At 38.2% G+C, this 15,291-nt stretch overlaps 1 protein-coding gene across 46 annotated transcripts in view; it reads left to right on the forward strand.

Moving 5' to 3' along the window:
* Pbrm1 (polybromo 1) overlaps window positions 1-15,291 on the forward strand; it is a 96,378-nt gene that overhangs the window by 47,070 nt on the left and 34,017 nt on the right. For all 46 annotated transcript variants that reach the window (XM_076931355.1, XM_076931381.1, XM_076931390.1 and 43 more), the window contains 3 exons: window positions 1,648-1,753; window positions 3,953-4,595; window positions 9,551-9,762. In XM_076931355.1, coding sequence (XP_076787470.1) covers window positions 1,648-1,753; window positions 3,953-4,595; window positions 9,551-9,762 — 961 coding nt within the window. The remainder of the gene's footprint in view (window positions 1-1,647; window positions 1,754-3,952; window positions 4,596-9,550; window positions 9,763-15,291) is intronic.

Here is a 15,291-nt window from a genome sequence, read left to right on the forward strand (position 1 = left end):
TGTGTATGTATGTATGTGCATCGTGTGTGTATGTGTGTGTGTGTGTGTGTGTGTGTGTGTGTGTGAACATTACATTTGTGTCTGGTGTTAAGATCAGAAGAGGATGTTGTATCCCTTGGAACTGGAGTTACAGATAGTTCTACGCTTTGTGAGAACTGAACTCAGGTCTTCTGAAAGAGCATTATTCACTCTTACTGCTGAATTGTCTGTCCAGCCCCTTCATCTTTTTTTTTCGGGGGCGGGGGGTACTACTGAGATTAATTGATCCCAAGATGTTTATATTTGCTCTGCTATTCAGCTGTATCTTTAGCCCATGATTTTAATTCCTTATCAGTATAGCCAAAGTGTGATCTTCCTTTGATATATTTTTTATTTTATATCTTTTATCCAAAAATAAAATTACATTTTCAAGTTACTTTCTTTTTTCTGCCCTTAATTTGAATTTGAAGTAAATTATACACACGGAGGATACTTGTAAATTGCAGAAATAGGTTTTTATATAATAGAGACTCATACTATTTTTGGTATCCCTGGCTGCTGTACACCCTTAAGAGAGATAGTCAGAGAAGAAAAGTCACATTCCTTCTTCCTTTCTGCCCTGATGGGCATTCAAGGAAATAAATTCTCTGCTGGGGAGATAGGAAGCAACTGTGGAACAAGACCATGAGTGAGGAAACTTCTCAGTTATATATTAACTACCAGTGGGTCAGTCTTTGGAAGGGTAGTTTTAATCTTGGATTTCCACTGGGTTTAGTCTGCTGCCTTGGAGTTTCAGTGGAAAAGACAGGGGTGATTTTGTTTTTGTTTTTACTTTTTGTTTGTTTGTTTGTTTGTTTGTTTGTTTGTTTTTGGAAAACCACATATAAAGGTGTTTTTAGAACTTAAACCTATGATACTGGGACTGGGAGAGATGTCTCAGTGGTTAACATCACTTAGTGCTCTTCAGGTGACTGATTTGATTCCCAGAACTTATGTGGCAACTCACGACCTCTGTAACTACAGTTCCAAGGAATCTAGTATCCTTTTCTGCCTTCTGTAGACACAGGCTAAGTACCCAGACACATGAAATAAAAAATAAAACATCTATAAAACTCGTCACAGTGGATCGCAGATATTAGCATGCATATTTATACATCACCCAGAAAGCTTCAAAATAGGTCCTCCCCATAAGATAGTATTTTTATTATTCTGAAGAGAACCTAAAGATTTAGCTGTCAGCTGTCCTAAACCATGTTTTGTTGTTTTTTGTTTGTTTGTTTGTTTGTTTCATTTTCTTCAAGAGAGGGCTTATCTGTGTAGCCTTGGCTGTTCTGGAACTCTCTGTAAACCAGACCTTGAACTCACAGAGATCCACCTGCCTCTGCCTCTGCCTCTGCCTCTGCCTCCTGAGTGCTGGGATTAAAGGTGTGTGCCAACACTACCCAGCTAACTAAACTGTGTTTTAAACTCATTCACACATAGTGATTATTTTTTGGTTGATGTTTTGATATTTGAGATAGGGTTTCACTGTATAACTGATGTGGACCTCAAACTTGGGATTTTCAGCTTTCTGAGTGCTGGTAATTATATATCACTACCCTCAGAGAAATAAAAACTTAATTACAATATTTTTAGGGAAAAAATGTTAAGTCTGTTTTTGGAATGTAGGTATACAATGATGCTCATATCCTGGAGAAGTTACTCAAAGATAAAAGGAAAGAGCTGGGACCTTTGCCTGATGATGATGACATGGCTTCTCCCAAACTTAAGCTGAGTAAGTCTGCCTTACATTTTGCTCTCGATTTAGTCTGTTGAAGAGAGACAGCTGGTTTCTTGACATTTCTTTAATTAAATGGTGAATATATTTTTGTTCACTGGCACTGCTATTAGGTATCTCTCTTCACATTTACACTCTTAGTGTTTTAAGTAAGAGTGTAAGAATAAGTAAGAGTATAAAGCTAGTTAGCTTTTTTGCTGATGGGATTAAATATATCTTACAGTGAAAATGAGATGGGATTCATTTTGATACAACTGCTGAGTTTAGTCTCCATTGTTTGTGAGCTGTAATAAAGTAGAATATCGTGTAAGGAGACAGAGTTGTAGATTTGCTTAGCTTATGGTAGACAAGGATCAGAGAGAGACATGACTTAACCAAGGACAAGACACCCTTCAGAGGCACTCTACCAGGGACCCACTTAATTCCAACCCAGCCCATCTCCCAGTACTGCCATCGGATTATGACTCTGTCAGTTGATCTGTTAATAAAAGCAACACTCTCATGTTCAGTACGTCTCAGTCATTGTATCTTCCAGCTTGGTTCTAAATCTTTCATGAGGAACTTTTCAAAGTATGCTTTATGTCCAAATCATTAAAAAAAGGAACTTGAATATCAATGGCAGAGGTTGTCCTTGCTTTCTTGAATGCAGTGGGTAATATAGCCATTGACTGGGAAGACTATTCTTTATCTGAAGCCAGAAAAAAGAATATGGCAGGTTTTGTTAATGTTTATTTGGTGTTACATAAAATTAAAAATGAATCTCAACAACTTTACTGGATAAAATTTGGGAAGTAAGGGCTGGAGAGCTGGCTCAGCAGTTAAGAGCACTGACGGCTCTTCCAGAGGTCCTGAGTTCAATTCCCAGCGACCACACGGTGGATCACAACTATCTGTAATGGGATCCTGTGCCCTCTTCTGGTGTGTCTGAAGACAGCTACAGTATACTGATACACATAAAATAAATAAATAAATCTTAAAAAAAAAAATTAGGAAGTGAGAAATGTACTACTCAGGGACTATTTGAGTAACCTATGTGGATATGATTTATCAGAAGTTTTAAAGGAAAAGAACACAGCAAAAAAAAATCATTGAATTAAAGAAGATATTTCTGAGTTATTTAATATAAATGAAACAATTGTTAAGCAAACAGTAACAACAGATAATCTTAAACAAATGCTAAGCAAGCCATAACAGTATCAAATAATCTTTAGAGTTGTGTTTACTGGAAAGGACAAAAACAAGCATCTTTTAAATTTAAATTACCTATAAACTTGAGTTTCTTCATTGCTTTGTAAATTGCTGCTAAATGACAATTCCTTGTCTCTATGGAATTCTTCTTTTCATGTAATTATAAAAGCATACACATAGTCAGATATGGTGGTGCATGCCTGTAATCCCAGCCCTTGGGAACTGGAGGCAGGAAGATCAGAAGCTAGTTTGCGATCAGCCTGGGCTACTTGAGAATTTTTTCTATAAACAGACTAGTTTGGGGCATCCTGTTACTGAGTTGGTCATCATTTTTAGGAATTTCCATGAATGGAACTAGGATACATGTGGCTTCATATTTAGAAGTAAAATATAGTAAACTATATTAATACTTTGATATTCAAGTTTTAATACTTTTATTAACACTTCAATTTGTTTCAACAACTTTATCTTTTTCCTGAAGTGAAATTCTCAGTTCTTGGGGGTGTCAGAGGTAATAAATCAGAATGTCGGAGGTACTCGTTTGCTTAGCCCATTCACAGCTATCTCAACGTGAAAGTATTTGCTCTCACATCAAAATACAGTGACCAGCTTTTGTGTCATTTTTATAGCTTTAATCCCAGCTCTTAGGGGCTGGGGCAGGAGGGTTCAAAGCCTACCTGTGTTATATGAGACTTAGTCTCAAAAAATTTACATATGTATATAAACTCAAAAAAGTTTATATGCATATGTAAATTTTATATATATATATATATATGTATATATACATATATATACATATATATATATATATTATATTACTGAAGGGTAAAGGTTTTCTTCCAGATCTGTTTTTGTTTATAAGATCTATCTTACTAAAGATATCCTGAATACTGTGGTTTTACAAATCATTTAGGATAACCTTTTTCTTATGGTTGTGCTATCAGCTATGTAAAAATTTATGCTTATGCCATTTAACCACTTAGCATTACATTACATCTCTCTCTTTAGGTAGGAAGAGTGGTGTTTCTCCTAAGAAATCAAAGTACATGACTCCAATGCAGCAGAAACTGAACGAAGTGTATGAAGCTGTAAAGAACTATACTGATAAGAGGGGTCGCCGCCTCAGTGCGATATTCCTAAGACTCCCCTCTAGATCAGAGCTGCCTGACTACTATCTGACCATTAAAAAGCCCATGGACATGGAAAAAATTCGAAGTCACATGATGGCAAACAAGTACCAAGATATAGATTCTATGGTAGAGGACTTTGTCATGATGTTTAATAATGCCTGTACCTACAATGAACCAGAGTCTTTGATCTACAAAGATGCCCTTGTCCTACATAAAGTCCTCCTTGAAACTCGTAGAGACCTAGAGGGAGATGAGGATTCTCATGTCCCTAATGTGACCTTGCTGATTCAAGAACTTATCCATAATCTTTTTGTGTCAGTCATGAGTCATCAGGATGATGAAGGAAGATGTTACAGTGACTCCTTAGCAGAAATTCCTGCTGTGGATCCAAACTTTCCCAACAAACCTCCCCTTACATTTGATATCATTAGGAAGAATGTTGAAAGTAATCGATATCGGCGACTTGATTTATTTCAGGAGCATATGTTTGAAGTATTGGAAAGGGCAAGAAGGATGAATCGGTATGTTTTCAAAGCCATTTCTTTATGATAAATACATGTGATTTTTAATGCAAAACAGAAAAGAGAATTATGCTTTGATAAACTTGCTCTGCTCAGGTACAAGGTTATAGTAGGTAGCCTTCTCTCCCGAATTCTTGGTAGGCAAAACTTCTGCTTTCCCCTCCCTCTTTACAGTGTTAGAGGGGTCAAAACTTGTAAAGAGGGAGTTGGACAGTGGTCACCTTTAACTCCAGCATTCAGGAGGCAGAGGCAGGTAGATCTCTTGAATTCGAGAATGGCCTGGTCTACAGAACGAGTTCCAGGACAGCCAAGGCCACACAGAGAAACAGTGTCTAACAAAAAACAAACAACAACAAACAATTTGTAAAGAGCACGTGTATTCTGTGAAGTAGAAAGAGCACTAAGTTGTCATCATAAGTGCCAGTGAGAGGAGACAGAACTGAAGCTCTTGCATAAAGCAAGTAGGATTTTTTTTTTTCTTTGAAAATTAGTCTCTATGTTTTGAATGAATTAAAGAGCTTGGAGTTATTTTTTTGAAGATAGACTAGTCCAAGTCAATCACTTTTTTTAAAACTTACTTATTTTTATTTTATGTGTACTGAGATATCCTGCCTGCATATATGTCTATGCAGCATATATGTCTAGTGCCCACGAGGCCAGAAGAGGGTGTTGGTTTCTTTGGGATTTGAGTTACAGACGGTTGTTACCTACTAGGTGGGTGCTGTAACTCGACTCTGGAAGAACACCAGTGCTCCTTTTCCAGCCCCCCTCAATCTCTGTATTTGAAGAGCTTGAAATCTTGTAGTTAGGATAAGACTGATACTTAAGGAAATGTGAAGTAGCATATTAAAACCCAACTTAGAAAAGATAGTCATGTAAGAAACTTTGTAGGCCAGAATTTACCTAAAAAGGCACAAAGTATATGAAAGAGTTGGAGGATGAATAGAGAGACACATACAATAAATGGTACACAGAAAGGGAAAGGTTAGGGTGTGAATATGCTGGGTTCCAGAGTTTGAGGTAGATCCTTGTGTAGTTCTAGGGGTAGAAATAAATAGGAAAGTGGAGGTATCTTATAGTCAAATTGTATATGAGGTTTCATTCAAATAATTTTTGTTGGGTGACTGCTAGTTAATGAACATGTTCTAGGTTCAAGGGATGTAGCAGTACTTTCATGAAATGTAAATGTCTGCTTTTTTTTTCTCTCTCTCTCTCAGTTTAAAAAGTCTTTAAATCTAAAGACACTCTTGTGGTCCCATTATGGCTTGAGTTCAGTGATTCTTCTAAACAAAATGTGTCTTATAGATTATGGGTAACTCTCTCCATTAAGAAGTACGCAGATTTGTATTTTTACAAAACAAGATCTTTTTATTTTCCTGTTGTTGACATGACACAGGCTTTTGCTTTTGAGGGCTGGAAGATACAGCCCATGACACATTTATATGAGACAGTAATCCATATAGTTTATTTCATGTCCAGAGCTCTGTTGAGAAACAGAACAGGGGGCTGGAACCATAGCTCAGCAATTAAGAGGGCTAACTACTCTTTCCAAAGATCTAAGTGTATTTACCAGCACCCACATGCTGATTCATAATCATCTATAGCTCCATTTTCAGGGCACCAGACACCTTCTTCTAGCCTCCATAGGCACTAGGCATGTAAGTGGTACAAAGATGTATGTGCAGGGAAAACACCTATACACCTAAGTTTTTTAAATGTTTAAGAAATATAACAAAAGCCATTTTAATTTTTGTAAATAAAAATAGTATTGGGACTTCTTGAGCATAAGAATTAATAATAAGGGCTAGATGTTTAGTGGGTGAAGTTTTGCCATGCAAGACCAGAGTTCAGATCCCTGGCACCTATATAAAAAAAGCCAAGCATGCTGGCACAGGCCTGTAACTACAGTGCTCAAGAATGAAGGTAGCTGAGTATAGACAACAGGAAGAGCCTTGGAGCTGATCTAGCCAGTCAGTACAAGACCCTGTCTCAAAAAATAAGATAGAAAGTAGTAAAGACACCTGACCTTGACCTCTGACCTCTGCACACATGCACACACACCCACAAACAAAATAACATACAAATGAACATGTACCACATAACCACACACAGAAAGAAAATAATAGTTTCTTAAGAAGAATTGATAAACCAAATGTAGTGGTTTATATCTGAAATCCCAGCTCATGGAACCAGAGATAGAAGGATTCTGAGTTTTAGGCCAGCCTGGGCTATATAGTGAGAGCTGGTCTCACAAAACCAAAAGAAAGAAGAAAAAAAGGAATGGCTTCAAAAAGCATCTGTTTAGTGAATTATACATAACAATTTTATCTAGTATGTTCACATTAATTTTAGGCATTCTAGATGTATAAGTATTCATTGGTAGATAAATTCATACGAAACACATATGTAGATTTCCAGAATATTCTTTCTTCATCACTTCATCACCATATACCCCTACCCACCAGTACTACTGAGAATTATGGAATATAGGAATCTGAGCAGTGAATAATAGAGAAAACAAAAAAAGCTGTCACAGGTGACAGTGGTTTATTCACAGCAGCAGTCCAGAACAGCACAGTACTGAGTCATGGCTGTTGACCAGTGCATTGGCAGGATTACTAAGAAGCAGCACTCTGTCTCTCTTTCAGGTAAAAAGACTCCATAGGAAGACAAGAATAGAGAAGAGATAGAACTTCTCTTATAATTTTAATTATTTCTTTTTGCTGGATGTCTGACTTATCTGAAAGGGTTACTTAGCAATTGAAGGAAATTAGAGTTGGTTGTTTTTCTGTCTTGAGTTTTTGTTCTTATATAGCCAACACCTGGTTTCTTAAATTAACAAATTCGTATTTTTGTAAAGCAATTAGTTAGTTAGTTAGTTAGTTAGTTAGTTAGTTAGTTAGTTAGTTTGTTTGGAGCACAGTTTCATTGTATAGCCTTGGATGTCCTGGAACTGCCTGTGCCTCCTAAGTGCTGGGACTTAAAGGTATGGGACTCATGGCTTTTTATTTACTATTTTCTTGACAGGATCTCACTATTTACTTTTTTTCCAGCAGAATGTTTTTGAAACCTAGAATTATATTGCAGAAATCTTTAAGAACAACCAAAGCAAAGATTAATAAATTATTTATAATGCTTTTTGAATAAACAAATTAAAATATATGCTTAGTGATTTATACAAAATGTAATTACATCAAGTAGCCTGATACAATAAATCTGTTCGTGTAACAGTAATTTATCAAATGTGTATTTTCACTTACAATTTTCCACTAAAATTGTAAGCTGTTATGAAATGAATTTAATTTTAAGAAAACAAACTTCAGTTATCTTTGGTCAAGAAAGATTTCAAAATTAGTGTCTTTAGCGGACTTCTTCCCTCACTTTATTTTGTTTTTATTGCTTTCCCAAAAGTATTAACATCTTCAGATCCCAGCTCATGTTTCTAGAGCGTCTCTAGAATACCCATTTAGGTTAGTGTTCTCTATAAGTTCCCATTGGTGACAGCAGAGTCAGCCAGAGTATCTTTGATACCTGGTGCTCAAGTGTCCATTTGTCAAGAGACAGCTGATTGGCCTTGCTGTGTCTGCTGTGCATCCCCAACCAGAATGTCTACATAACTGTTACTAATATATTTGCCATTACCCCTGATGACTTATGCCTGTAATCTCATCGTCTGGAAGGTGGAAGCAGAAAGATCACGCAAGTTCAAAGCTAGCCTAGGCTTCCTACCTTGTTATAGCTTGGGAATCAGTGCAACTGTGTCTCAATAAAGCTTATTTTTCATAGTTTCCTAATAACAAGGAAAGAAATTTAGACAAATATTAAGTATGACACATAATTTTTTCCTTCTTGGAGTATTTGTATCTACCAGTTCCCTTCAAATCAGTTACTTTTGAGAAATTAAATTTAGATTAACTCTCAGGCCTGTACTTGTTATTACACAAGATATTCTCATGCCTTTATAGTTTAGCTTCAGTTCTCAGTGAATCCTATCAGTCAAGGTAGCAATGTTTTAGGACCAAAAAGAAGAAAGACATAAACTAAATCTTTACCACTTTCTATAAATCGGGTCTACAGTTAAGAAAATAGATATAGCCAGACAGTTGTGGCCCGTACCTTTTATCCCAGCATTCAGGAAGCAGAGGCAGGTGGATCTCATCTTGAACCCATACCACCACCACCACCCCCAAAATAGAAAAAAAAAAAAATAGATGCAAATTAAGTATTGGATTTGATCAAGAGCGATAGTATAGTTTATGATTCTGCCAGCTCCTTCAGCTCTGGTTGATTCATTAGGCCTGTATATCTGAGAAATGTATGAGGCCTTTCCTTTGACATGAGTAAGGAAGGAGAGTACCTTGAGCAAAAGGAGACAGAGATACAACTCAGGTACTCAATTGTATATATTTTTCCATTCATTCTTTTTTTGTTTGTTTTTTGTTTTTGAGACAGGGTCTCTTGTAGCCCAGACTGGCCTCAAACTCACTATGTAAATGAGGATGGCTCTGAACTCCTGATCTTCCTGCCTCCACCTTCTAAGTGATGGATCACTGACATGTACCACAGTGCATGGCTCAGATACTCTGAGGGGTTTTTTGTGTTTTGTTTTAATATTGTTTTATTTTTTGTGTGTATGATATATGTATGTTTGTGCCCCACTTATGTATAATGTCCAAGGAAGCCAGAAGATCATCTGGAACTGGAGTTAGTTATAAGCTGCCATGTGGGTGCTGGGAATTGAACCTAGGTCCTCTGGATAAACAGTGCTTTTAACCACTGAACCGCCATCTGAGCCCCCAGATACTCTGTTTTAACAAACTTAATGGGGTACCCTTTTAACTGAGCCTAAATATTGTTAATATATCAATGAACATAGTAAAGCCTTTGATAGGATTTAACATGTAATTGAGGTAAAGCAGTTCGTGTGTCAATGGATACTTTTAATGCCGTTATAGGACAGATTCTGAAATATATGAGGATGCAGTAGAACTTCAGCAGTTTTTTATTAGAATTCGTGATGAACTCTGCAAAAATGGAGAGATCCTTCTTTCTCCAGCACTCAGCTATACCACAAAACATTTGCATAACGATGTGGAAAAAGAAAAAAAGGAAAAATTACCTAAAGAAATAGAGGAAGATAAACTAAAACGAGAAGAAGAGAAAAGAGGTTGGTTCCTTTTTACTTATTAAATAAGAAGAAATATTAAAGTCTGTTCTAGTAGGTACTACAGTTAGCTCTGGAGAGTCTGTGATTGAGGATTTAGATGGTTGACTTTCACAGAAGATGTGATGAGATAGAAATCTTGTTATCATCTGTTCAGTTGTCACATTGATTAAGTTACTTCGGACAGGACACAGCTGATATTCTAGGAACAGATGGTTAAGTGACAAGTGTGGGGACCTTGTGCCACATATTTGAGGCTTGTCTGCATTCTCAGCATCAGTTGCTTTTCTTTTAAACACTGTGAGAACCCAACAGGTAGATGAGACTTCAGTTGAACTGCACTCCTCGTTTCGTTTTAATCATGCCACCCTAAAAGGGGTACTTTGAATCATATGCCAGATTTGCAAATATTTGGCAATGGGATTTTGTCATTGCAAAAGTCTGTTTTCTGGGGTGATGAGGGTGGGTAGCTTGAGGCAGGACCTCCCTATATAACCCAACCTGATGCTAGTGCTGCAGTGGTGCTGTTGGCCTTTGCCCCAGTGCTGGCACTGTAGGCATGTATCAACACAAGAGGCACAATTTGAATAACATTTCAGTTTACATAGTTAACTAGCAATATATAACTCTACAAAAGTTGTACTACTCTGTAGCATCAGACTTTCTTAGATATCCCCCCCCCCCACGACCAGAAAACAGAATTGACTTGAAGCATAAAATCTTTCTCTGATTCATCACTTAATCTGCTCCTTGATTAGACATCACTTTCAAACATGGCTACTTCCTATACAAACCTTACCTTCATTGTAAAGGATTAAAGGTGTGTACTAAAAGTGCCTATATTACAGCCAAATCATACTGTAATCCAGGGTGTGTCTGTATTCCAGCTAGATCCCTTTGTATGTGATCCCTTGCCAGAGTAGCCATGCTGCTGGATTAAAATTCTTCTATACTCCTGTTTGTACGGTTTTCTGGTTCTGTTTATACAAAATTCTCAAGAACTTTGTGGATCTGCTTTGTACATCATAGGGTTTTACTCTGTAATCAACTATTAGATAACTTTTTTTTTTTTTTTAACAAATTTGACAAAAGTTTTTATTTTGTTTGTTTTTTTGAGACAGGATTTCTCTGTGTGCCGCTGGCTGTCCTGGAACTCACTTTGTAGACCAGGCCAGCCTCAAACTCAGAGATCTACCTGCCTCTGCCTCTGCCTCCTCTCTGCCTCTCTGCCTCTCTGCCTCTCTGCCTCTCTGCCTCTCTGCCTCTCTGCCTCTCTGCCTCTCTGCCTCTCTGCCTCTCTGCCTCATGTTGGCAGCATTTTAATTTATGGGACTGTATTCTTAAGAAGTAACAGATGTGGAAAGAGTCTGTTAGCACAAGTTTCTTGGAGTGATAAACATTGGAGGAGCTGCTGGTCAAGTGCTAAGTGCAATGCCAACAGCCACAGGCAAGCCTCAGGAGTTGTGTTTTAACGTTTATGTATTTATTTTATGTATGTGAAGACACTGTCGCTGTCTTCAGACGCACCAGAAGAGGGCATCAGGTCTCATTACAGATGGTTGTGAGCCACCATGTCATTGCTGGGACTTGAACTCATGATCTCTGGAAGAGCAGTCAGTGCTCTTAACTGCTGAGCCATCTCTCCAGCCTAAGACTCAAAGGTTTTACAATTTATAAATGAGATGTACCTCTCTTAGCTACATTTCTATTAAATATTTAAAATAGAATATACATTTAATAGAATTTCAACCAATGTATCTTTACTACATGCTCATTTTTATTTCTTTGTATTGATCTTAAGTCTTGTCAAAAATGTTAATACTTTAGAAGTTTGGTTATAGTATCAAAAGGTAGCATCTGAACTAATTGCTCTTGGGAGGCATCACCACAGGGTAAATGCCTTTATTTTTTTTATGTCTGGGATCATGCCACATTGATGTAGCAGAATCTGGTGCAATTGGCATTGGCCATGAACAGCAGTAAGGCCGTTCTCTGTCAAAGAATGGCAAGGTGAGCATGAAGGAAAAACCCATAGAGTTTATGTGGATGCTCTGTGCTAAATGACCAGGTGACAGAAGGTAGCTTACCCCGAAAGAAAAATAGTACCTGTCTCAAGACTTCATTGACTACAATACTACATGATAGAGAGCAGTAGGGAGGACTCTATGCTTTGGCCCAAAGTAAAATATTCCAAAACAAGGCTATGTATGCAACTCAGTAGTAGAGAGCTTGCCTAATACATATATAGCCTTACTTGATCTCTGTCACTGCCAGAACATTAAAAAATATGCTTTTAATGGGTAAATATCTATAAATGTTTTTTTTATAGTAGAGTGTTATACCTTCTTTGGTTCTGTGGGGACAAAAGATAAGAGTTTGAGTGAATAGTTTGTTCCTGTCCTGCTCTGAATTCTCCTTCTGGGCCTGAAAAGCCAGAGCCAGAGTGTAAGGCAAGGAACATAAAGCTTTAGATGAGGCTGGCCAGTTCTCAGGGAATCAGGTTATACACCCAAATCCACACTTATGTATAATCCCCTTGGAAATTTTTCTTGGAAAGGAACTCTATCTCAGAGGCTAGAGGCTCCATTTTTATTCCATAAGAGACTCAGAAAAACTGAGACTTGCTATGCTTTTGTTTTCTTTTAATTTTTTATTTTACATTCTGACAACAGATTTCCTTCTTTCCTCTCCTCCCATTTCCCCCTCCCACATTCACTCCTCTATTTCTCTTCAGAAAAGTGGAGGCCTCCGCTGCCTATCAACGCTGGCATACAAAGTTACAGTGAAACCAGGCATATCCTCTCCTAGTGAGGCTGGATGAGGCAGCCCAGTAGGAGGAAAGGGTTCCAAAGGCAGGCAACAGAGTCAGAGACAACCTCTGCTCCCACGGTTAGGAGTCCCACAAGAAGACCAAGATACACAACTGTAACATGTGTGTAGAGCCTAGGTCAGCCTCATGCAGGCTCCCTGGTTGGGCTCAGATTGGTTGATTCTGTGAGGTTTCTTGTGGTGTCCTTGACTCTGTCTACTGGCTCCAACAATCCTTCCTTCCCATCTTCCACAGGATTCCCCAAGCTCTGCCTAATGTTTAGCTGTGGGTCTCTACATCTGTTTCAATCAGTTGCTGGGTGAAGCCTCTCTAATGACAATTAGGTTAGACACCATTCTGTGAGCTAGTCTATTTTCTCTCAATTCTATAGAATATAGAATAGATTTTATAATCTATTCCTATCATTAGGAATCATTTGCCTTTTTTTTTTTTTTTTTTTTTTTTTTTTCAATTTGTGTTAGCTTCTATTGTCAGTCTCTGGGCAGTCTCTTGACTTCTGGCTTTCTGGGCAGTGTCAGGGGTGGGATTCCTCTCACTGCATGGGTCTCAGTGGCAATGGACCATTCATCGGTTGCCCACTTACACAGTTTCTGCACCACCTTTATCCCAGCACATTTTATAACAGGACAAATTATAGGTCAAAGGTTTTGTGATTGGGTTGGTGTCCCAATCCCTCCGCTGGAAGTCTTGCCTGGTTACAGAAAATGGCTAATTCAAGCTATTTAACCCCCATTGTTAGGAGTCTTAGGGTCACCCTCATCGATTCCTAGGATTTTCCATTGCCCTAGGTTTCTAGCTCATCCCAGAGATGTGCCCCTCCCAATCCAGTTGTCTCTCCCTCCATTCTCCCTGGGTCTGATCCTCCCTGTTCCCATCCTCACATGCACACACACCCCACGTTCATCCAGTTCTCTTTCCCCATCCATCACCATGTCTATTCTGTTTCCCCTCCTCAGAGATTCACCTTGAGCCATCCCTCTTTGGTAATTAGCTCCTTTGGGTTTGTAGATTGTAACATGGTTATTCTTTACCTTCCATCTAATATCCACTTATAATGAGTACACACCATGTTTGTCTTACTGAATCTAGGTTACCTCACTCAAGATGATCATCTCTAGTTCCATCCATTTGCCAACAAATTTTATGTCATTGTTTTTAATAGCTGAGTAATACCCCATTGTGTAAATGTATATTTTCTTTCTCTTTTTATTAATTTTTTATTGGATATTTTATTAACATTTCAGATGTAATCCCCTCTCCCCATTTCTCCCCCACCCAGGAACCCCCTATCCCATCCCCCTGTCTCCTGCTTCTATGAGGATATTCCCACCCCTCCTACTACTCCTACCTCCCCACCCATGATTTCCCCCACACTGGGGTGTCCAACCTTCACTGGGCCAAGGACTTCCTCATCCACCTATGCCTAACAATGTCATTCTCCCCTACATATATAGCTGGGCCCCGGGTCTCTCCCTGTGTGCTCCCAGGCTGGTAGTTTGGACCCTGGGAGCTCTAGTTGGTTGGTATTGTTGCTCTCCCCATGGGGCCACGAACCCTTTCAGCTCCTTCAGTCTTCTCTCTCACTCCTCCATTGGGAACCCCTTGATCTGTTCAATGGTTAGCTGTGAACATCTGCCTCTGTATAGGATGCAAGGGATTATTTCAATCTTTTTGTATCTATTGAGGCCTGTTTTATATGATCTCATAATTGGTTGAGGCCAATTATATGGTCTATTTTGGAGAAGGTACCAAGAGATGCTGAGAAAAAGGTATATTCTTTTGTTTTAGGATGAAATGTTCTACAGATATTCGTTAAATCCATTTGGTTCATAACTTCTGTTAATTTCACCATGTCTCTGTTTAAATACCTTTTAAAACAACTTTCTTGAGAGACTTATTTTGTCATACATGTCTTTCACTTGCTTGGTTAGATTCACACCAAAAAATGTAAAAAAAAAAAATTATATATATGTTTTTCGAGACAGGGTTTTTCTGTGTGACCCTGGCTGTCCTGGAACTCACTCTACAGACCAGGCTAGCCTCGAACTCAGAAGTCCGCCTGCCTCTGCCTCCCAAGTGCTGGGATTAAAGGCGTGCACCACCACTGCCCAGCCAAAATATATTATTTGTGGCTATTGTGAAGGATGTTATTTCCCTGATTTCTTTCTCAGCCAGTTTTTTACTTGTATATAGGAGGACTACTGGTTTTGGTTTTGGTTTTTTATGGTTAATCTTGTATATAGCCACTTTGCTGAAGGTGTCTATCAGCTGTTGGAGTTCCCTGGTAGAATTTTAGGAGTAGCTTATGTATACTATCATATCATCTGCAAATAGTAATACTTTGACTTTTCCTTTCCAGTTTGTACATCCTTGATCTCCTTTAGTTGTTTTATTGCTCTAGCTAAAACTTCAAGTACTGTCTTGAAAAGATACAGAGTAGTGCCTTGACTTGTCCCTGATTTTAGTGAGATTGCTTCAAGGTTCTCTCCATTTAATTTGATGTTGGCTATCGGCTTGGTGTATATTGGCTTTATTATGTGTAGGTATGTGCCTCATATCCCCGATCTCTCAAAGACTTTTATTATAAAGGGGTATTGGATTTTGTCAAAAGCTTTTTCAGCATCTAATGAGATGTGATTTTTTTTTTCTTTCTGTTTGTTTTTATGGCGATTACATTGACAGATTTTCATATGTTGAACCAT

Source organism: Arvicanthis niloticus, chromosome 3 (assembly GCF_011762505.2).
Source record: "Arvicanthis niloticus isolate mArvNil1 chromosome 3, mArvNil1.pat.X, whole genome shotgun sequence".
Classification (NCBI taxonomy): domain Eukaryota; kingdom Metazoa; phylum Chordata; class Mammalia; order Rodentia; family Muridae; genus Arvicanthis; species Arvicanthis niloticus.